The sequence below is a fragment of the Elephantulus edwardii genome, unplaced genomic scaffold (assembly GCF_000299155.1).
Source record: "Elephantulus edwardii isolate Elephantulus edwardi_28Jun2011 unplaced genomic scaffold, EleEdw1.0 scaffold00045, whole genome shotgun sequence".
Classification (NCBI taxonomy): domain Eukaryota; kingdom Metazoa; phylum Chordata; class Mammalia; order Macroscelidea; family Macroscelididae; genus Elephantulus; species Elephantulus edwardii.
This window is the reverse complement of record NW_006399795.1, coordinates 15,706,182-15,730,378: the sequence shown is the minus strand read 5'-3', so window position 1 is coordinate 15,730,378 and position 24,197 is coordinate 15,706,182. Positions and strand designations below refer to the sequence as shown.

Below are 24,197 nucleotides of genomic sequence, written 5' to 3'. Positions count from 1 at the left end.
GAAGCACCCAGAGGGCAGGGTGGGTCCAAGCAATGACGCTGAGTTCCCTGTCTCCAGAAAGCGTACTGCGGCCAGTGCAGCGAAAGGATATGGGGTCTCGGAAAGCAAGGCTACAAGTGTATCAACTGCAAACTCCTGGTCCATAAACGCTGCCACATCCTCGTCCCGCTGACCTGCGAAAAGCATATGGTGAGTCCCGAGGCTGGAGAGGTGGCCGGCGGGGTGGAGGGGGCCGGTGTGCAGGACAGTCTTATCCTGGGGAGATACCTGAGCAGGAGCAGGTCTAGTGGGGATCTTCACCTTTGCCCTTGCTAATTCTGTGGTCCTCGGTGCCTGTGTCCATCTCAGAGGGTTCACAGTATCCCCTGTGGCCAGAATCCTTGGGTAGATCAGCGAGACAAAGGGAAAGGGTATCTCTAGGCTAAAGGGTAAATGATTTGGGGGCAAGGGTCAGGGCAGTGGGCTGGACTTCTTTCTGAGCCCCTCATATCTTGTAAGGACCACTAGTGTACCCACCCTGTGCTGAAGAGTCAGGGGACACTCCTTTGTACATGTGGCTGCTGTGGAGGTGCAGCCAAGCTCCCTCTGTGACTCCTGGGGTGCCCCTCACCTTTTATGGTCCCCTCCTGAGCATTCCTGGGAAACCAGTTTGTGCTCTTGGTGATGAGCCCATGATCCTGGCAGCTGCACCCTTTAATGTCACTTCAGATATTATTATTGGTGCATGAGGGGCTTTTCCTTACTGAGGGCTCTACTGCCCAGCCTCCTGCCTTTACCCCCACCTGGCTGTGCCACTGTAAAGCACAGGGTGGAGGGAAGCTCCAGTGTGGAAGGTAGAAAAGAAATTTTTCCAAAATTTCTTCCAAAAAGAAGTTTTATTGTGGTTTAAGGAGCTCTGGTAGCATAATGTGTTATGTGATGTTCTGGCAACCTAAAAAAGTCAGCAGTTCGAACCCACCAGGTGCTGCTTGGAAGAAAGATAGGCAATCTCCACCTATAAAGATGTGCAGCCTCAAAAACCCCATGGAGTGTTGGCATGAGTTGCAATTGACTTGTCAAGTCACTGGTACACACTGGCTGTGTCCTTCTAGGAAGCCTTCCAGCCACGTGTACCAGAAGCCATAATGACACATGCAACCTGTGTCTCTATTTATTGTTCCTTTGGCTCCAGGACATAAGAGAGATTCCAAAGCTCAGAGTGTCTTAGGGCTGTGTGAGAGCTAGACTTCTGGCCTAGGAATGTCTGCATAATGATGTCAGCATAGGGGTCCCTGGGAGGAATTCAGGGTGTGGTTACTGGGAGACAGTGTGGAGGGAAGGAAAGGCTGCGTAGTATGTGAAAGCACCTTCTGGAAGGCCATTCCCAAGGAGGCTGAGTGGGCATCTGACTGAAGCCACAGGGTAACTTCCTTGTCCTTCCTTTGATACACTGCGAGGTGACCAGAGTGTGGTTATAGAAATGATGTGATTACACGGGATGTGGCTGCATGGGATATGATTACACGAGATGTGTGCAGGGAGACTGTGCAGTTGGTTTTAGAAATGATTCTATGGGATGTATGTTGGTGTTTTGTGCTGTTGAGTTGGAACTGGCTCATGGCAGAACCTCCAGCAGATTTTCAGAGGCTGTCAGTCACCTGAGAGGAGACTGCCCATGCAGAGCAGCCGGTGGATTTGAACTGTGTGTCTTTGGATTGTCAGTGCAAATCCTTACCACTCAGCCACCATGGGTTGACTGTTGGGTGACTGTACCGTAAAGTTGTAGAAACAGTGTGGGCGTGTGGGCTGTGGATGGGGACGACCCTGTGGTGTGCTGCACCTGTGATGCGATTGCACACCTGCGTCCTGGAGCCCATGCTGACACCTGGGGCGCACTCACAGGCCTTTCTCCCCGCAGGATTCTGTCATGCCTTCCCAGGAACCTCCAGTAGACGACAAGAATGACGATGTGGACCCAGAGAACACTGAAGAGAGTAGGGCTGCTGCTTTCTCACTTCCTACCTGGGGCCCCTTTTGACCTTCCCCCCCTTTCCTGACCATCAGCTCTTCCAAATCTTGTCTACTCCCCAAGGGTCCATGTGGACAGGCACAGCCGACCTGGCTGATGCACTGGGCATATCATCTCAGGGTCTCCCTCTTCTGAGGTCCCCTAGCAGATCACCAGGCAGCAACAGGCAGTTGGGGTAGGATGGACAGTTTGGGGGAGCACCTGGGGCAGTGGCTTCATGAGGTACCACCACGAGAGTTGGGGAGGTCTTTTCCCTCTTCACACACTTGAGGAATTCTGAGAGCCCTCTTACTATTCCTACCACCTCATTCGAGTATCTCCCACAATCTTGCCACTGTCCAAATGTGCACACTTAGGACCCCTGGACCCCATTCTGCCACATAACAGTCATGTGTGTATTGTGTTTTCTTGGGTTTTGGGGAAAGGGAGTGTTTTTTTTAAAAAGCATTTAGAGAGATATCAAACACTGGTTGTTTCAGTGATCCTTTCTTAGCTTCCATAGCTCTGAAACAGAATGTTATCTGAAAGCTCTAACTTGCCTTTGATAAATATGAAATCCTGACCCCCTGGCAGCCTGCTATGGGTTAAATGAGGTCATGCAAGAGAGAACCCTTAACAAAGGAGACTGTACATAAGCAACCGTTTATAAAATAAGTCCATATATCTGTTTATCCATTCACCTATTCCTCCATGGTTCAGATATCTGTCCATCCATTTATCCATCCATATATTCTAAAACAAGACTAGTCACAAGTCTTATGACTGGTTCAGATAAAAAACAAACCCCAGGGAAACTTGTTCCAAGTGTCAATTCCCAGGTCCTGTCTCAGATGTGATGCCCAGAGACCTTTACTCTTCACCAGACTCTAGTTGAGTCAGGCCTGATTGGTGGACTTGTCTTGAATACTGCAGGTTGACCATGGGCCACTGTGGAGGGCCAGCCATGACCATCTGAGGCTTCTGTGGCTGTATTCCTGATGACACCACTAACGTCTCTCTTTTTCTCCCTCTCTTCACTAGTTGCATATATTTCTTCAACCCGGAAACATGACAACATTAAAGACGATTCTGAGGTGAGTGTATCAGATCTTTCGTATTTCCAGGGTCTTCCTCACTTCTAGGGCAATGTTGAACATTTTAAAAATGAGTTAGATAGTTTATAGAATGATTATAAAGTAGAAGAGCCTGATTCTTGGGCAGTTCAAGGTGAAGTCCTTGTGTTGCTCTGCACATTTAGCACAGAGGTCAGGATAGATGGACAAAGTGACTGTCGCAAGGCATGAGCCACTGCGTGTCCAGTGTTCTTACAGAGCTGATGTTGGAGTAGAGGGTCATTAGTTGGATTTCTGTGGCCTTGTGCCCAAAAGCAGTCCTGGTGTGAGTTAGGGGCAGGGGACCACTCTGATCTTTGGGCTCCTCTTCTGTGGTGTTAGGGAACCGATCACACCTATCTCTGAACTATTGTATGTTCATTGGGATCATGCCTCAGGCACGTTCTCTGTGAGTCCCTCAGAGGCTGTTGTTACTAGGGTAACTTGGGATCAGTTTCTTGACCCTGCCCTCCCTCCTGATTCTGAAGGCCTGTGTAGCTGTGGCCATCCTAGCGCCCTGTCTACCCAGATGGCAGAATGGATGCTGGGCCTGGTTGTGGAGCTGAAGTCTTGCATCTCCACCTTCTTTGGCAAATTAAGGATGCACAATTCTGTCATCTTCCTGAGGAAGGAAAACTGAATAATGCAGGCTGCTATTTTTAACCCTTTTTCACAAAACCTCAAGAAACTGCTCTACTTTGCAAAGGTCTTTTGCAAAGTGACTGACAGATGTCACCCTCTAGATGTATCTGATTGGTCATTCTGGGTCTGCAGTGAGGCAGAGGCACGAGGAACACAGGATCCGTTTTGTTTCACAGAACAGCCCTGTGCCACTCCCTCCTTCCCCCACCACACACATTCTTGCCAGAAACCACTCGCAGGAGGGAAGCTGCTGTTCCTAATTGGATTGCTTCACTCTTTCATTATGTATTTCTAATAATACTTGCTCTGGGGTTTGGTATATTCTTGCAAATGTTAACAGGTTATGCTTTGTAATCCCCCCAGGGGGAAGCCCAATGATGGGAACACCGCCTCAGGCACTCTGGTGACCCCAGCTGCATGACTGGGGATCTCTGGACCCCCTGACCATCTCTTTAGCCAGGCCTATGGCCCTCTGGGAGTCCCACACCTCCCATGAGAACCACATGGGGCTTGGGACTCATTGCTCGTCTGTAGCCACCAGTAGTGTTTGGGCTTCCAGCTTCTTCCTTGATAAGTTCTTCACTCTTTGTTGCTGTAAGCTGCCATTGACTCTGCTCAGCTCATGGTGAACAGACTCAACTTATGTACAATAGGAAGAAACAGTGCCCAGTCCCCATTCAAGTCCTTCATTGCGGCTACTGGGCCAGTCCTCCTCACCAAGGGTCTTCTTCACGCATGCTGGCCCACCTCTTCACCAAACATGATGTCCTCATCTAATTATTAATCCCTTCTGGTGACATGTTCAATTCAGACAAATCAGAGTTCTGTTCTGATTCATATAGGATCTTCATGGGCTAAATTTTGCCAGGGAAGATACCTCATAGATTGTGATTATGAAGATAGGACAAGGTTTTTGATCTGTCGTTAATAGGATCACCCTGTTGTTGTTAGGTGCTGTCAAGTCGAGTACAACCCATAGCAACCCTATGAACAACATACCTTAAGCCTATCCTATACTTCCTGATACACTCGAGCCCTTTGCAACAGTCACTATGTCAGTCCATCTGGTTGAGGGTCTCCCTCTCTTTTGCCAACCCTCCACCTTTCCAAGCATGATGTCCCTCTTTAAGAAATTACCTCTCCTAGCAAAATGCCTGAAGTATGTGAGACAAAGCTGTATCATCTTTTTCTCTAAGGAGCACTCAGGCTGTACTTTTTCCAAAATACATTCGTTTGTTCTTTTGGCAGTCCATGGGATATTCAGTACTCTTCTCACCACACCTCAAAGGCATCAGTTCTTCTTCTGTCATCCTTGTTCATTGTCCAACTCTGAAACTCATAGCAAGTGATCAGAATGACCATGACCTGAATCAGACACAACTTAGTCCTCAAACTGACATCATTGCTCCTCAGTTATAGGGTCTCTATGAGTTGTAGTCAGTTGGACAGCACCTAACATCATTTTGGAAATCGTTCACTGAGCTTTTCTTCCTAGTCTAAAAGATCTGCTGTAACTTGTCCACCAAAGATGACCCTGCTGATATTTTGAAATGACAGTGATGTAACTGCCATTCTGGTAACATGGAAGCCACCACAGGACAACAAACTGACTAACTGATGGTGGCCACACTCTCATTCTTTGATTTCGGGGGTGGATTGGAAAGTAGAGGCTATAGTGCAGAAATGACCTGTCCCTGAGTGAGTACAGTGATGGCTGTGAGCTCTGTGGAGCAAGATCCTGGTTGATGGGGATAAATGAGGCATCAGTCTCTGAATCTCACTAAAGATCCCTTTTATCTACGAACTTTTGCTTTGTTTCCTTCTCACCCCACAGGACCTTAAACCAGTTATTGATGGGATGGATGGAATCAAAATATCTCAGGGGCTTGGGCTGCAGGACTTTGACCTAATCAGAGTCATCGGGCGAGGAAGCTACGCCAAAGTCCTCTTGGTGCGGTTGAAAAAGAACGACCAGATCTACGCCATGAAGGTGGTGAAGAAGGAGCTGGTCCATGATGACGAGGTCAGTTCCCCTGGAGGACCTGGGGAACCAAGCACTCCCCTGGCAGTGGATATGTGCTGAGGAAGCCCTGTATTCTGAACACAAACCCCCTTTAGATTATAGTCAAATGAATGGGTGCAAGGAGACTAATATTCTTAAGCAGATAGATTGTTTGCATTACAATATAATGAAAATTAAGAAGAGTCCAGAGTGAGCTCAGCACCACTGCCATTATTGCGATGTCCCTTTGGGCTAGGCTGACTCTGTGTCCTCAGGGTGGAAGGGAAGGTGAGGTAGAAAGACCCCCTCAAGGTGGTGGCCCCGTTTGCGTCCACAATGTGACCTCCACTCAGCTTTGTTGCCTTCATAAACAACATTGCTGAAGTGTTGAGACTATATGCTGTCTTAAAACATCTCAAGGCAGTGGTTTCTGAACTAAAAGTTACAAGGTTGAAATTTTATGATTTCAAGTTTGTTTATTGGAGTCTTAATTCTGGCTTTTGTGTCCTTTTTGTGGTTATAAAATACACATAACATAAAATTTACCATTTTAAAGACTTAATTCAGTGGCATGAATTAAATATATTCATAAGGTCAGGCAACCATCACTATTGTCTAAACCGAGAATATTTCCATCACCCTAAGTGAAGACATTCCTCCCACCCATCAAGTGGTCCACCTCCCTTTCCTCTCTAGCTCTAGAGACCACCAGGCTACTTCCTGTCTCTGTGGATTTACCTATACTGGACACTTCAGAGAGAGCTCTGGTGGTGTGATACGTAGCGTGTCAGGTTGCTACCAAAAGGTCAGAAGTTCCAGTCCACCAGTTGATTTGTGGGAGAAAAATGGACAGTCTCCTCCTGTCAGTTACAGCCTCAGAACCCCAGTAGAGGGTTGTTGTGAGTCAGAATCAATGATGGTGGATTTGGGACACTTGATACAAATGAAGTCATACAGACTGTCATGGCCTGGGTCAGTACGTCATTCCTTTTTGTAACTTAGTAGTATTTCATTGTCTGTGTGGACCGCATTGTGTTTATCCATTCACCTGTGATGGACACTTGGGATGTTTCTACCTTTTGGCTGTTGTGAAATGCTGCAGTGAATGTGCATGTACACATAGCTATTTGAGTCCTTGCTTTCAAATTTTGTGTTTATATACTTTGATGTCTTTGAGCTGTGGTGATGGAGAAGAGTCTTTTTGAACTGCCAAAAAATCAATAAAGTCTGGCTTGGAGAAAGTGAAACCAAGTTTCTTCTTGGACACTAGGATTTTGAAGCTGTCTCACATACTTTAGACACGGGGCCAGGAGGGACTGATCTTTGGAGAAGGACATTATGCTTGGAAGGGTGGAGAGACAGTGCAGCAGAGGAAGACCCTAGATGAGACAGATTGATACAGTAACTGGGGCAGTGAGGGTAGGTGTATCGGAGTCAGTGAAACTGGCTCAGGACAGGGCAGGCTTCAGAGATGCAACAACAATACTTAGGAGTAGAATTGCTGAGTTACATGGTACATAATTCTGGATTGACTTTTGAGGACCTGCCAGGCAATTTTCCACTGTGACTGTACCATTTTTCATTCCCAGTGCCAACGCACAAGAGTTCCAATTCCACGTCCTCATCAACAGTTGATGTTGTCTGTCTTTGCCGTGTTAGCTTTCAAGTGCCTGTTTTAAGGATCCTTGGTGACATATCACTGCTGAACTGGTACATGTCCTCGAAGTTCATAGTATGGCTTATAATATATATCTGCTAACTGAAAGCTCAGTGGTTCAAACCCATCAGCTGATACCTCAGAGACAGCTGGGCAGTGTCCTCTGTAAAGGTTTATGGTCTTAGAAACCTGGTAGATGTTTGCTGTGAGTTTGAATCGACTCAGTGGCAGGGAATATGTTTGGTCTTAGAGAATTTGTATCTGCATTTCCCTCATGACTAAGGACATTGAACATCTTTCCATGTTTGTTGACTTCACGTACTTTTACTCTTGTCCTTTTATACCTGAAGGCTAGTTGAGACTCTTAGAAGTGAAGAAAAGACTAGTCTGTAACAACAGTAATAGCTGGAGATGGGAGCAGTGAGTAGCAGGATATAGTCAAGAACTCTAGCTGTGGGAATATTGTGAAGTTTGAGATGCCTGATGGGAATATGAAGGAGCCTCTGAATGAGCAAGTCTGACACTTACGGAACTTGAGTGGGGGAGCGGGCTCTCAAGTCAGTCATGGGGTTTGCAGCCTTTCTCCTGCATAGCATCTTCTGGGAGCAAAGAGAAGAGAAGGCAGTGCTGGGATCCCAGGGAGGACGGAGCCAAGAAAGAGCATGTGCAGACAGTTTTTGACTCAGTAGAGGGGAGCCCTAAACATTTGCTAATTTAGTTCCCAGAGTCTTGGATGTTGTTAGGTGCCATCAAGTCACGTGTGACTCATGTGAACCACTGTTCTGAACCTCTCGTATCCTGCATCATCCTTATCGTGCCAAACACACTTGAACCCATTGCCACAGATACTGTATCAACCCACCTCACTGAGGCTCTTCCTCTCCTTTGCTGACCCTTCACCTTTCCATGCATGATGTCCCTTTTCAAGGAATAGCCACTCCTAACAATATGTCCAAAGTCTGTGAGACGAAGCCTTGCCCTCTTTGCCTCTGCTTGTACCTTCTCCAAGACATATGTATGTTCCTTTGGTTGTCCATGGAATATTCAGTACTCCTCTCTAACACCACAACTCAGAGGCATTGATTCGTCATCCCTAGTCATTATCCAGCTCTAAGGTGCACGGCTGGTGAATGGAAAACCATGGCTTGAATGATGCCCCTCAGTCTGACATCATTGCTCTGTAGGACTTTGGAGAGGACCCTAACAGAAGACTTTCCCAGTGTCAAACATCTCTTGGTGGTGACAGAGATATAATAATGGGTGATGGGTAGTGCTTATAATGATGTTGGTGGTAGAGATTGGTGGTGGGAGTGATTGGTTACCATGATGGAGATAGTGATGAATGATAGTTGTCAAAAGAGCAACATGGAGAAGACTGAGTCTGACCTCCATTAACTCTACAAAGGGGAACTGTCCCCATCAGTAATATCCACAGTACTAAACAAATAGCTACAAAGTCAGACATACTCCTACACTTAACTAATCACTGGGTTCAGTGTTGCAAATTGACTCACAAACTTTATTCATGGTTAGTCCAACCATCCCAAGCCAGACTGACAAGATACAGTTCCTTAATACGTTCAGACAGCTTCTCAATCAACAAGTGAAAGTACAGACTCAACCCAGCAACACAAATGCAAGAAGCTTGTTTTCTCGTTCAGCAAGCTTTGTCTCATAGCAGCCAGAAGTCAGCACTCCCTTCAGTCATCCAGCAAGCAGAACCTTTAACACTGGCTCTGTCTCCGGGGCTCCTTCAAGCAATGCCTCACCACAGTCTTACAGTTTAGCCAGTTCTCCCTCTTATGTGGGTCTCACAGCTGTTAATGATGTAGAAGACACTGATCAGTTGCAAACCTTGTTCCACAGTTGAGGCAGCTGGAGACCATGCCCCTAGCGAGGGAGGGCTAAGGTAATGGATATTAAAAGCCATTTTCAAAAGTCCTAACACCACAGTAGTAGTAAAAAGAAAATGATGGTGGTGGTGATAGACCATTGGTGGAGGAGATGATGATGGGTGGTGGTGGTTGTTGTTAGGTGCTGTCAAGTCAAGTACAGCTTATACTGTGAACAACAGTCCTGACTCCCGTCCTCTCCTATGCATCCTCACCATCCCTGTATCCCTCATCATCCATTGCTGTAGTCACCGTGTCAGTCCGTCTTGCTGGAGATTTTCTATCTTTCATTGACCCTCTACCCTTCCAAACTATTTCCAAGAAATAGCCTCTCCTAAGAACATACCCAAAGTATGAGAGACGAAGCTTTGCTGTCCTTGCCTCCAAGGCACACTCCAGCTACATCTTTACCAAGATGTACCTCTTCATTCTTTTGGAAGTTCATGGGCTATTCAATGCTCTTCTCCTTGTAGTTGTTGTTGTTGTTAAGTGCCGTCGAGTTGCAGGCAACTCATAGCGACCCTATGAAGGCGAGTCCTTGACACTTGGGTGCCTTTCATCCTCTCTCCAGGTTCATAGGGTTTCCGGAGGCAAGCTGTTATGGAAGTGGATGCCACTCCTCCTTCCAAGCTTGTTTTAATTGGGGAGCTCCACCCTACTCTGTGCGCATTGGGTAACCAACCATTAAGGCATTTGACACATCAGTGTCACAGTGTTCAGCCTCACACACAGCAACCACAAGTTACCGCTGTACGGCAACTTGTACACCAGGGCTATACGACCTAGAGGAATATCTGAACAAAAACAATGAAAGACAGGCCCGAGGGCTGCGGATTAAAAGTCACCCACCTTTGGCTTGGTGGCATCGCTTTCTGTCCACTCAGCCAGCTGATCTCTCTCTCTGTGTTGATATTATTGTTGTTAAGTGCCGTCGAGTCTCAGGCAACTTATAGCGACCCTATGAAGGCGAGTCCTCAATGCTTGGGTGCCTTTCATCCTCTCTCCAGGTTCATAGGGTTTCCGGAGGCAAGCTATTATGGAAGTGGATGCCACTCCTCCTTCCAAGCTTGTTTTAATCGGGGAGCTCCTTGTAGTAGTGATGGCAATAATAGAGATTGTGATGGTGGATATTGGTCATAGTAGATAATGATGGTGGTAGAGATTAATGAATGATAGTGATTACAGATTATAATGCCAGAATAAGAATTGATGACACTGACTTATGATGTTGGAGAAGAGTACTGAATATTCCATGGACTGCCAAAAGAATGAACAGGTTTGTCTTGGGGAAAGTACAGCAAGAGTGCTCCTTGAAGGCAGAGATGTCAAAACTTTGTCTTTCAGTCTTTGGGCATGTTGCTAGGAGAGGCTATTCCTTGGAAAGGGACATCGTACTTGGAAAAATGTAAGGTCCGTGAAAGAGAGGAAGACTCTTACTGAGCTGGATTGACATAGTGACTGTGGCAGTGGACTCCAGTATGTCGGAGATGATGAGGATGATGCAGGAGAGGCCAGGATTCAGGTCTTTTGTTCATAGGGTGGTGTTTTTTTCAGTGTTCACAGTGCCTAACAACAGTAGTGGTAGATTATGACATAGTGGTGCTGGAGATGCATGGAGCTGGTGATGGATGGCGGTAGGGGTGGTGATGAGGTGTGTGTTTTCGTCTTTGCATTATCTTTCCACACGAAGATATGGAGCCTGCCCTCCGTTACCTCCCCCTGCACCAGGATGCCTGTGGGGGTGTTTAGAGCCTCATTAGCACTCCTGTGTTTCTATTTCAGGACATCGACTGGGTACAGACAGAGAAGCACGTGTTTGAGCAGGCATCCAGCAACCCCTTCTTGGTCGGCTTACACTCCTGTTTCCAAACGGCAAGTCGGTAAGAAAAGGCGCCGTGTCTGGGACTCTGCGGGTTTCCAGTTTGAACCGCATGTGCCGAGTCTGGCATGAGAGTTTAATCTTCATCTGGAGAGCACTCCCGAGTGCAATCATGGGGCTTTTTATTTCATCAGACTAGCTTCAGTGGTGTCTTATTAAGTAAATTTCATTCATCTGAATCTAAATTATTTAATTCCGTTGATGAAATATTTACTGTAAGCTTTCTACAGAGTGCAGGTGTTGGGTTAGGTGGTGCAGGGATGCCACCATGAATGAAAGAGGCAGGTTTCTTTGCTTGTGGATCTGCTAATTTGTGGAATAGATCAATAAGTAGTAGCAGTTTCATTTGTAAGCTTGTATTAGAATTCTGTTACTTTTTTTTTTTAGAATTCTGTCACTTTAAAAATAAAAAGGGTTTTAAACCGCTGATCTAGAATATTCCGCATATACTCTGTTTAGCTTTCTGTTTGCTTTGGTCATTTGACTTGGACTCGCCCAATTAATTTCTTGGAAACAGTAGTAACTGAGCATCCTGAAGATCATCTCCCGGTTTGATAATTCACTACAAGGACTCCTAGGATTCATCACAGTCGTAATCGTGGCCAGGTCTTACTGGAGTGAAAGCTCACAGAGCAGCTTAGCAAAAGGGAAGGTGTGTGTGCTGGAGAAATCAAACAAGGCTTCCAGAGTCATCCTCCTGTGAGATCGCGCAGATCATGCTGGTTGCCCTCAGGTTGGCAGCGCGTGCAGACTGTCTACCAGGTGTTCATTAGGACTCTGGACGCTTGTTTTCACTGGAGAGGGTCTTTTAGGCACCACTAGCTGGTATGTACGAAAACTCCACCCCAGGAGAAGAGCAGGGCCTCAACATGCTTTGTCCAAACACTGACCGTGTGAGTCACCCTCATCACTCTGGGCAAGTTTTACATCCCAGTAGGAACTCTTGACCACCCTGGAGCCCAAGCCCTTTCAAAGAACAGCAGTCTCGAGCTGCAGTGCTAACACTTCTGCACATTTCTGAGTTGTAAATCGGACCAGCACCTCACACTTTTCTGTCTTCTCTCAACCCTCTCTTGCTCTTGAGTCCCCTTTTTTGCCTGTGCTGGGTGGCTGTATGTCTTCCAGAGCCCCTGGAACTAGCTGTGGTTCCCCAGACCTGCACAGCTTGCTTGCTCTGTCTTGGTTAATGATGCTCCTGACTTCCCAGTTAGCTCACCCCAGCTCTCACGGATTCTGCCTTCTGAATATGTCTCACATTCCTTCCTTTCTCTCACCCCTGAACCCTGCCCAAAGCCTCTTTGGAGCATCCTGTCCCTGGGGCTCCCTACTCAGCCTGCTTTCCTATGCTGGAACTAAGCCATCTTTCTAAAACTTAAGTCTGAAAGGTCTTTCTCTAGCTTCAGCAGCTCCTCTGATCATGTCCCCTGTTGCTTCTGGATAAATCCAAGCTTCCTGTGTGTATGGATGGGGCCATGTGTGACATGGTCCCAGCTGTCTTTTCCCTCCTCACCTCATCTGCTCCTCTGCTCCACCTCAGGTTAAAGCAAAGGGGACAGGCAGGACATTCTCGACGCATGCCCAGCTCCTCCACAGCGCTTCTGCTCAGCCAGCCACAGCCCTTTCCACTGCCGGGTGGAATCCTGCCCTTCCCTCACGACCTCGCCTTTCCGGAGCTTACCCGAAACACCCAGCGGAGTCAATGATTCCCTTTGTTGCCCTCCCTCACACTTCCTCCATATCTCTGTTGTAACATTTAACACAGTCTTTTGTAATTACAGAATATGCCTGAGGAAAGGAACCCATCCTAACCCCCATATTTCTTAAATTATGAGATTCCCAAAAAGTGAGTTTTTAAAGTTAATTTTCATATATAAGCTTATAGGGGATATGGATGTGAAATAGTCAAACATTTCATCTCAACTCCCATCTAAAAAGGAAGATTCTTAACGAGAGTGACTGACACCTTGATTGCACCAGTGGGCTCAAGTGTGTCAGAGGTGATAAGGCTGAGACAGGACAGGACAGGGTTCAGACCTGTTGTTCATATGGTCGCTGTGAGTTGTACATGACTCAATACCAACAACAACAGCCTGTGTAAACTGCTTGAACACAGAGCTTCCTGGGACCAGGCCACTAGAAATGCTCTCCCAAGTTTCTAGCTGCAGAAAACTAGAGGTTAAAAAAATTAACTGTCATCCTTTAGGTATTTGTGTGCCGATCCCCACAGCAAAAGTACTTACTATTATTGCTTTTAAAAAGAGTGTTTACAGTAATGGTCAACGTTCATACATACATACGTGGTCATATCCCAGGATATCTGTTTTGTTTCCCAGGTGTTTTTAAATTGATTCCATCAGTTGCTTCTAGTAGTATGTGACACTGGTTGTTGAGAATGTTGTATCTTTGCCAAACTACTGGTATGTGCACGTTGTTGTTGTTGTTTACTATCAAGTCAGAACTGACCCGTCGCTGACCCTCCCGTGGGTTTTCAGAGACAATAAATCACACTGGAGGAGAATCAGATAACTAGAGTTCCCCCCAGTGTTCCTGGTGTATTCAAACTGTGTGCCTTTGAGATTGCAGTGCAGCTTCTCACCACTAGGCCACCAGAGCTCCCTGTTACGTGTGTTATGTATATATATTTACATGGGCCTCTGGTGGCCTAATCTGTAGGAAATTGCTCTGTTAACCCAAAAGCTGTGTCTTTTTGCCTTTTCAAATCCATCAGTGGCTTTGAATCCATCAGTGGGAGAAAGATTGGCAATAACCCCCTGTGTGCTTTGCATCTTAGAAACCCAGGGGAAGGTCAGCTATGAGTTGAGTGGGTTCCAGCTTGACAGTGAGAGGAAGAAGGTGATATTTACACACGTACTGATCTCCCTCACAAGACGCCTGCCCCTTAGAAGTAGAACTGAGCTGAGGAAGTTTGTGCCTGCAGCATTTAGTTCCTGCCTTGCACTTAGAAGTATGCAGTAGTGGTGTTGACAGAGACTTTTTTTGGTTTTGTTTTTTTGGGGGTTTTTAAAGACTTGCCTCTCATGTATATATAAAGAGAACACTTGTCAGATTTTATGTAGCTCATTAATTAATGAAGGAACTAGTAAGATGTCATAATAACTACATCAAAGGAGAGTTCAGATGCCTGCTCCTGTGTAGACAATATGGGATGCAGAGGTGACTTTACAGATAGATGCAGAACTGGCTGTGGGAGTGGGAAGTCAATTGTCCTTCTGTCAGACAGACTTCATGTGCATGTCTGGATGAGAATCATTTTTATTGTTATCAAGCATCTATAGCTGACAGATTGGAAGATGGCTCAAAGACAAAACAAGGTACAGAGCTCGAGAAGCAGAGAGCCTCAGAGGTAGCAGTCTGGGCTGCCTGTTTCCCACTGGTGATGGTCTGTCCTCCTCAAAACTCCTCGCAGTTGTCCTGACAGCGACAAGGCAGAGGTTTGGGAGCTGACAGTTTGGATCCAAACTTTAGCACTTCCCTGAGGGATCTATTGGAGTTTGAACAGGTGAATGCCTCTGTGCCCCAGTTACCTCCGCCTACAAGAGGGGGTAACAGTCCTGCCCTCCTCGCCAGTTTGCTCTGGTGGTTGTGTGCCATAGAGTCAGAACCAACTCATAGCCGACCCTCTGACAGGTTTTCAGAGGTGGTAAATTTCAGGAGGAGATTGCCCATCCTTCTCCCACAGAGCAGGTAGTGGATTCAACCTGGCTTTGGGATTGCTGCACAACTTCTTACCAGTAGGCCAACAGAGTTCCCTCGTACTGGCCCATTGTTGTTCAGTTCCATCAAGTCAGAATCAACCCAGAGCTGACCAACCCGCCAGCAGGTTTTCAGAAGCAGTTAATCGCACAGGAGGAGATTGTGCCTCCTTCTCCCACGGAGCAGCTGGTGGATTTGAACCGCTTGCATTCAGGAGTTCAGTGCAGATTCTTACCACTAGGCCCCCAGAACTCGGTCCCCAGCTCATTGGGAAGGTTAATAATATTATTAAATGAGTGTGTTTACTAAAGGCCTGGCTGAGGGTAAACCATTACTACAAGTGAGCTGTAGCTGTGACGGCCTTTCCTCGTGTTGTTCTGTTGTGTTTGAGTAAATAAGTTTGTGTTTGGGCCTCTGGTGGGGATAACAACCAGCTTTTAACTTGAGTCCACCACTTGGCGGCTTTTAAACCATACCCAGAAATCATCATCGGCTTCACTGCATTTGGTGAGCACTGGCCCCCTGACGCACACTTGGATAAAGTCCTGAAATGCCAGGAGCGGCCAGCACGTCCTTGTAGTGAGAATCACTCAGCCAGCCGACCCAGAGCGCTGGCTTTTACAAAGGGGAGCTGTTCTTGGAGTAGGCGGGCTGCTGCCTTTGCCTCTTTGCCTGGATTACAGAAGGTAATTGCAGGTTTAATGAGATGTTCTCTGTGCTCATTGGTCCCACTCCGAAGCCGCAGCCCTGGGGTTTTGCCACAGCCCGTTGCCAGGGGCCAGATGAATGTCACCGTGTTCTGACTTCACAGCAGGACTCAGAACAACAGGAAACCAATTAAACTCATGAGCAGTCCTGGTGGTGTTCATTGGCAAGCTTGAATAAAAGTCCGATATGTAAAATGCAAAGTTCCCACTTGAACTTGGCTATTAGGAAAACCTTTCTGAATAGAGGGGGGGGAAAGAATAAGGGTTTGGTTTTTTTTTTTTTTATCTTGGTAAATTATATATAAGATTTGCCCTTTTGAGCATTTTGAAGTGTGCAACTCCATGACATTAATTACATTCACCGTGTTGTTCTTCCATTACCTTTAACTAGTTCTGAAAGTGTTTTCATTGCAGTGTTTCTTTTCCTATCCTCAACCCAGTAAATTCCAGTTGTGCCTGCTGGAGTCAGCCCACCCACACCCTTTGAGATAAAGTCATTATGGGTGTCCAGCATCAAGACGCTGGTGTCTGAAGAGGAACATTTGAGGGCATGGGGAACAGGCTGCAAACGGGTGGCCCAGGAGAATTTTGAGAGGGAAGAGGAGTGAGTGGGGCTGGGACTCGGTGAAGGAGAGGAAGATCTTGACCTTAGGAGCCTTGTAGAAGTGATACCACTCCAAGTGCAAAGGTCAGAGGTAGGATATCTCAGCCAGAGGAGCCAGTTGGAAAGACAGTCTGCAGGGCCCCCTGTGCTTGTCACCCAGGCTGCCTGATCCGAATCCTGGAATGTTTCCTGTGAAACAGAGCTGGAAGCAAAACATCCCTCTGTCCTGGATTCTTCGTCCTTATCAGACGCCACCCCAATTTGGGGCCTAATGAGTACCTCTTTGTTCTGCTTGAGGTGCATGCATCATATGGCACCTGGCCTGTCCCACTATTATACCTATTCCTGACTGAGGGGGGAATGAGATCCTTCAGTTCCGCATCAAGAGGGGTACGTGCAGAACACCTGCCTGTATCTGTCAGTGGTGGGAAGTGACTCTGCTGTGGTGGGCTAGCGCCCACCACTGAAACTGTGTCTTCCCTATGTTAGGAAGCATTGTTTTAGCCTTAAGCTGCTGAATTGTGCTTTTGTTGATGACCCCTAACTTTGGCTCAGGGAGGTAGTATGAGCTGGGAATGTATACATTTCGTGCAGCTGCTGTAACAAAGCAGGTGGCTTACACAGGAACATTCTCACAGTTTTGGAGGCCAAAAAGTCCACACCCAAGTTATTGACAGGGCCATACTCCCTCTAAAGGCTCTAGGGGTGGATCCTGGTCGCTTCCTGCTCCTACTGGCTGCAGGATATCTTTGTTTTGTGGCAACGTCACTCCAAAACCAGTATCTTCAGATCTCACTACCCTATCTTCATACGGCGTTCTCCTCTGTGTTAGATCTCTTTTTCCCTCTTACAAGGTACATACAGTTGCTTCTAGTGCCCACACAGATAATCTAGGAAAAGCTCCTCTTCTCAAGACCCTTAACACATCTTTTATCTCATAAATTCATATAAACTCATTCCAGGGGTTAGGATGTGGACATGTGGGGTTTTGAGGGCCAATCATTCATCTCATGACAGGGAATCAGGAGCAGTATCAGGACTGAAAACTGTTTACAGACATTGGTTCTTCTTTTTGTTCCTTACTGTCAAGTTGTCCCAGGCTCATTTTGATTTTATGTGTAATGGAACATAACTTTTCTTAGTCTTCCCTGATGATGGGCCCAACATAAGCAACTCAAACTCTCATCATCCTCGATTTTAAGGAACATCCTGGAGTATTTCTTCTAAGACCGAGCATTCCCTGGCAGTCCAGGGAATAGTCAACATTCTTTGCCAGCATAATGCTTGGGTCACATCAGTTCTTCTGTATCCTTTTTGATTGTCAAGCACTTACATACATGTGAGGTTTATGAAAAGACCAGACTTGGGTTTGACGCACAAAGTGTGTTATCTTTGCTTTTTTTAACACTGTAACGAGGCCTTTTGCCGTGTATTTATCAGAGAGAGTACAGGTTTCATGTCTCACCTGATGCTGACATAGGCTTTGATTATTGATTCTAATAGAATGAAGTCATTGACAACTTCAATTTTTTGCTCCTGTTATCATGATAATGTTTATCTGTGCCTTTGGAAGGAGCTTCATTGTCATCATCTCAGGCCTAACCCACACTGAAGGCTGTACGCTCTGACCTTTATCACTGAGAGCTTCAAGTCCTCTTCTCTTTCAGCAAGCCAAGTTGTGTCATCTTCATATTGCAGGTCGTTAATGATTATTCTTCCAATCCTGATGCCTCATTCTTCTTCAGATACTCCAGCTTCCTAGATAATTTGTTCAGCATACAAACTGAATAAATATGGCGAAAGGATGCAACCCTTCACTCACAGGTTCTGAAATGTGCAGCCTCCCCTTGCTCTGTTAGAACAACTGCTTCTTGATCTTTGAACAGTTTCCACATGAGTGTAGCTAAATCTTCTGGAATTCCTGATTTTTGTAATTGTTGTTGTTGTTGTTATGTGCCATCAAGTCACTTGCAACTCATAGCAACCCTACAAAAGCTCTAAACGCCGTTCTATCCTGTGCCAACCTTGCTGTCTCAAACACACTCATTCCCACCACTCCACTCACAGAATCGATCCATCTCATCGAGGGTCTTCCTCTCCTGTGCCGTCCCTCCATTCTCCCAAACATGATGTCCCTCTCTCCTTGACTCCAAGGAGCATTCTGGCTTCACCTTCTGCAGGACAAACCTGTTTGTTCTCCTAGCAGTCCATGGTATATTCAACACTTGTCTCCAGCACCACAACTCAAAGGCATCAATTCTCTTTCTATCATCCCTTATTCACTGTCCAACTCTACGATGCATAGCACGTAAATGCAAAGACTGGATCAGGCGCACCTTAGTCTCCAGCCTGATGTCATTGCTCTTCAGTACTCTTGAGAGGTCCCTCACAGCTGACTTTCCCAATGCAATTCGTCTCCTGATTTCCTGGCTGCTATTACCAAGAGTGTTGACTGTGGATCTGAGTAAGCAAAAACTGTTAATTATCTCGATGTCTTCACCATCCATACTGATGCTGCCAGTTGGCCCAGTGGTGAGAATCTTTGTTTTCTTGATGTTGAGTTTCAATCCATAACGAAGACTGCAGTCCTTGACTTTCTGCAGGAAGTGCTTCAGGTCCTCCTCTGTTTCAGCAAGCAGGGTTGTGTTATCCACATAACGCAGGTTGTTGATGATTCTTCGACCAATCCTGATGCCACATTCCTCCTCATACAGCCCAGCATCTCAGATGATCTGTTCTACATACAGATTGAAAAGTTACGGAGACAAAATACATCCCTGACGGACCCCCTTCTTGATCTTGAACCATCCTGTGTCTCCCTGCTCTGTTCTGACGACTGATTTTTGTAATGCTATCTATAATATTTATGATCCAAATGGCTGAATAGCTCTGTGTAGTCAGTAAAACACAGGTAAATGATTTTTTGATATTCTCTCTTTTTCCGTCAAAATCCATTTTATCCCTTGTTCTATCTTCTGAATTCAGCTTGACTTTCTAGCAATTCCCCATTGATGTACAGCTCAAATTGTATTTAGGAGCCCTTCAGTAAAATGTTTCTACCATCGTACTAGTTGTTGTTGTTGTTGTTGTTAGGTGCTGTAAATTACGACTCATAGCAACCCTATAAAAACCAAATATGAACCCTGTTCTATCCTGTGCCATCTTCACACCTCCTGACACACCAGAGCCCATTGCAGCCGTCACCATGTCATTCCACTTGGTCAAGGGTCTTCCTGTCCTTCACCACCCCTCCCTCCTAACAACATGCCTGGAGTTTGTGAGGAGAAACCTCATCATCCTTGCCTCCAAAGAGCACTCCATCTGCACCCTTTCCAAGACCCTCTCCAGGATAATATGTCCTGCCGTTTAGAGCCTAATAAATTGGAGGCCATCATGGAGATTCTCAATAAGGTAGGAGTCTGTTGGGTTAAGCCAACTCAGAAACTGTTAGCTGACATCCAGTTTCCTAGATGATGGACGTGACAGAGTGTCACAGTATGAAGAGTAGGGTCAGACTTGAGCAATAGGGTCGGGATGGGAGATAGGGGGTCCTGGCCTGAGGGACAGTGTTAGCATGAGGAACAAGGTCATAATATGGAGAATAGGAACATGGGTTGTGGTGTGAAGAATAAGGTTCAGGGTATAAGAAATAGGACCATGGCAATAGAAATTGGATCAGGATATGAGGAATGAGACTGAGGCATGAAGAAAAGGGTCAGTGTAACAGAAACAAGGCCTCCAGGTACTTGTCCACAGGCCTCCAGGAATGAACCTGTGTTGAGGAAAGGAGAGTACTTGTACCCAGAATCACAGACAAACTTGGAGTAAGGCAAACTGAAGACAAGAACACCATGCATGCCCGCAGGAGTGAGGGTACAAGTAAGCAGAGCTGCAGGCTGGGGTCTTACCCTGAAGGTCTCCTGGGTTTCAGTCTGGAAGAAGAGGAGGAAGAGGCACAGGGGTCATAGGAAACCAGGATCCCATGTGAGTGACTCCTGGGGACTGAGAGGAATCAGCATGTCAGCAACTGAAATGCCAACCACAAGGTAAAGAGCTAAAGGCAATGACCTCAGTGTGATTCCAGCAACCAAGGAAGGGACCCACACCATCCCCCAAGCATGAGTCATCTCACCCCCAAAGAGCAGTAGCTGCACTCAGCCGTCACTGGAGTCCCAGAATAGAAGGAGCCAGCACTGACTGACACTCGTTCGAGCAACACGCAGATGCATCACTGCTGTCTTTGTTCTCCTGCCTGGCGTGGCAGCTCTCAGCTCACTGCTGGTCAGGAGTGCCCAGCTTGGTCAAAAGGCCACTCCAGACCCTGAGTATTGCCAGGCAGGGCTGCTTGGGCCAGTGGCCAGGCCCAGCAATGTGGGGCTGTGAAAGGTGGGAATTGTGGCTCAGCTGGACAATCTGATAGACGTTTTAGAGAGCTTGGCTTGTTTTAGGTTTACTGGACCACATCAGAGTGTCATCCCCCAGCTCTAAAGAGTGAGAGGCCCTTGGGGAAGAACGTCCATCCACAGAGCATGAGATGGTCAGTGCTGTCCTCCCTCTGTGGCTGGACGGTGCCTGCTTACTTGTAGGGAAGGTGACACTTTACTGATTGCTAATCAAGAGGCCTCAGCTGGGTCCTCTAAGTGTTGAGTGGTGGATGTCTTACCCAGGCTCTACTGTGTAATTTGTAGATGATTTGGAAGCAGAGGTGCATGTGGTGGTCCTGACCTCCCTAGACAGGGTCAAAAGTCACATCATCACCATGTGATGACCTTTGTGCTTGATTCCTGGTCTGAGGAACGTCATGTTGACAGTGAGGGAGTGAGCTGTGGGAGGGATCTCCTCCACCCAGACCAGCATACTCTGTCCGTCTTTCCATCTATTCACCCATGCGATCCTCCTCTTCCTGAGACAGAGGGGCTGCAGAGCCCCCCCAGAGGCTCTCTTTACTAAAGTAACGTTAATGAATTGTTCTGCTGCCTTTCCTGTTGTTGTTAGATGACCTGGGGTGGAATAAAGCAGCCCTGCGATCAGTGGACCTGAGCGTAGCCCTACTCTGCACATCCCCCCGATCCCTGTCCTGCTCAAGCACACTGAGGTGGTCACTGAGTCAGTCCATAGCTCTGTGTCACTCCACGACTCGTCTGTCACACTGTGTGGCTTGCGTGTTGCTGTGATACCACTGGCATTTCAAATCCCAGAAAGGTCCCTCGTGGTGGACAGTTGTCTGTGGAGCTGGAGCTGCTGGACTAAGAAGCAGGACTGTCCATCCACATCTGAAATAACAGGCTTTTGAAAATCCTTTGGACAACAGAAGGACCTGCAGCCTTTGCCAGCTGTTAAATGGTATCACATCACAAGAACAAATAGCCTAGGATCTTAAAATGAAATGACATGTACGGAGAGTTTCTTAGTGTTTACCAGGGACATGGAAACGGGGAGGAGAGCCATTGTTTGGGGAGCAGTGAGCTCTTGTTGATGGTGCCGGGGAATTTTGGCATCAGTTAAGTGTAACTGTAGAATGTGATTTATCTAGCATATCAGTAAGCTTTTATGGTGTACTCTTGTGTCGGAACTGACCCATCACTGACCATCCAGTGACTTTTCAGAGGCAGTAAATTATAGGGGAAGAGAGTGCCCGTCTTCCTCCCACAAAGCAGCTGGGGGATTCAAGCCGTGTACCTTTGAGTTGACAGCACAATTCCTTAACCACGAAGCCTTCAGTAAATAGTACACATAAAAAAAAAAATTCAATTGGCAAATGGGTGGTAACATAATTTTTACCACCACAACAACAAAAGACCAACTGTTGACTCGTGTATTACCAAACACCTCATGGGATTTGTCTTCATAGTTTTGAGCTTAAGCGTCATGGTTTCATGGATCAAGCCAGTCGGCCTACTACTGTACTGATTTGGGCTTCTGTTCTAGGCCTTCCTTAATGTGCTTGGCTGCTAAGCAAATGGTTGGCAGGTCAAAACCCAGCCCCTCTGTTAGAGAAAGCTGTGACGGTCAGCTTCCATTAAAAATCACCACTTTGGGGACTTTATGGGACAAATCTCTGTGCTGCGACCTCAGTGAGTCAGGATCGACTCGATGGCTATAGGTCCTGGGTTATGCTGTTGAATCTTCCTACTCCGGCTCGTGGTCCATCTGTTCATTCATGCAAGCCCTCTGTGAGGACCCTTAAGCCTTCTTCAGGAAGTTTTCTTCACCTCCGTCTTTTCTTTGTTGTTGTTGTTGCTGTTATGCATTCTGGTGTCAGAACTGACTCATAACTGACCCTCCAGCAGCTTTTCAGAGACAGTAAATGACACGGGAGGAGATTCCCCATCTTTTCTCTGGCAGAGCAGCTGGTGGATTCGAATCGGGCACCTTTGGGTTGACAACACAGCTCCTTACCCACTAGGCCATTCTTTCTTATTTTAGTTATAAATCACGTCTTTTTTTTTCTTCTCCTATCATAGCTTCCCAAGTAATTTGGGTCCTCCGTATTGGTCCTGATTCTGTTGTCTTGTGAATGCTCCTCTGGACGTGGGTTACGTGTGATTTTCCTGAGCTTTCAAGCATACTGCCACTAGGAAGAGCTTTGCCTTTGCCTCCCCTTGACTGTCTCTGTGGATTTCATGCTGTAGTTCATGCTCGTGGGAGTGGGAAATAGCATGGGGACACTTCTAGTGCTTTTGCACAACATGAGGGCTGTTGGAAGGAGCACTAAACTGTTGTGTGCTGCTGAGGAAAAGACACACAGCCTCAAAAACCTGCTGGAGACCCTCGATGAGTCAGAATCAACCTGATTGTGGAGAGTTTGGGTTTTGGAGGCTTGAGCCTTCCAGGGAAACAGAACCAATCCCATCTCAGTGTTTCAGGCTGACGGCATTTGATGCCACCAGGAGTTGGCGAGGGGTGGGCGGCACAGCAGAGAGGAGAAGTGAAGCAGATACGAGACCTCCACCACTGATGTGGGGCGCCTGCCACTCTCCCACCAGAGCTGCTCAGACCAGGAATGTCCCTCCCCTCTCTTCTCCTTAACTGTCCAGCATTTCCTGGACAGCCTTGCTGGAGGCAGGAGCTGTGTCATACGATCTCATCTCGTCCAGGCTGAAGGGGAAGATGTGTGTGTGGGGGGGGGGGTGAGATAAAACAGAAAAACAGATAATGAGCAGGGAAATCCCTGGGGTCATGTTAATTAAAGCTATTTACGTCTAGGTCTGTTTATCTAGAGTTTTTATCAGGAAAATTCTTCCAAAGGTCTTTTCACCATCTGTGGAAACCACTGCTGTGATTTCTACCCTTAAAACCCAGCTGCTGTGGAGGGGGTGTTGACTCGGGGACACCCCATGTATGTGGAGTAGAACAGCACTGCTCCATGGGAGTTTGGGGGACTCTGATCTTTCAGAAGTAGCCAAGCACTTAACCACTTGCATCAACAAGGGAGGGTTGTTTTGTTTCATTTTTTTAACTCCACCAATGCTCTGAAAACGATAAATTCAAAGCACTGGTCAAGGAAGCTCTGGTGGGTTAGTGGTTAGGAATTGTTCTGCCAACACAAAGGTGGTGTTGTTGTTACATGCCGTTGAGTCGTTTGTGACTCATAGCGACCCCATGTACAACAGCCCTAAACCGTGCTCTATCCTGTGCCAATCTCATTGCCTCTGACACACCCATCCCGATTACCCCAGTCACATCAATCCACCTCATAGAGGGTCTTCCCCTCCTGCGCTATCCCTCTACTCTACCCAGCATGATGTCCCTCTCCAAAGACCTGTCTCTCCTTACAACATGTCCAAAGTATGTCAGATGAAGCACCAGAATCCTTGCCTCCAAGAAGCAGCCTGGTTTAACCCTCTCTAGGATGAATCTGTTTGTTTTCTTGGCAGTCCATGGTACATTCAATACTCTTCTCCAGCACCACAGCTCAAAGGCGTCAATTCTCCTTCTATCCTCCCTAGTCATTGTCCAACTCTCTGAGTCAAACAAGTGATTGCAAAAACCATGGCCTGT

The 24,197-nt window shown here is 46.8% G+C and overlaps 1 protein-coding gene across 1 annotated transcript in view; it reads left to right on the top strand.

Moving 5' to 3' along the window:
• PRKCZ (protein kinase C, zeta) overlaps positions 1 to 24,197 on the top strand; it is a 142,210-nt gene that overhangs the window by 97,226 nt on the left and 20,787 nt on the right. The window contains exons 6-10 of the mRNA XM_006885824.1: positions 58 to 189; positions 1,898 to 1,973; positions 3,029 to 3,081; positions 5,576 to 5,764; positions 11,075 to 11,172. Of these exons, the coding sequence (XP_006885886.1) occupies positions 58 to 189; positions 1,898 to 1,973; positions 3,029 to 3,081; positions 5,576 to 5,764; positions 11,075 to 11,172 (548 nt within the window). The remainder of the gene's footprint in view (positions 1 to 57; positions 190 to 1,897; positions 1,974 to 3,028; positions 3,082 to 5,575; positions 5,765 to 11,074; positions 11,173 to 24,197) is intronic.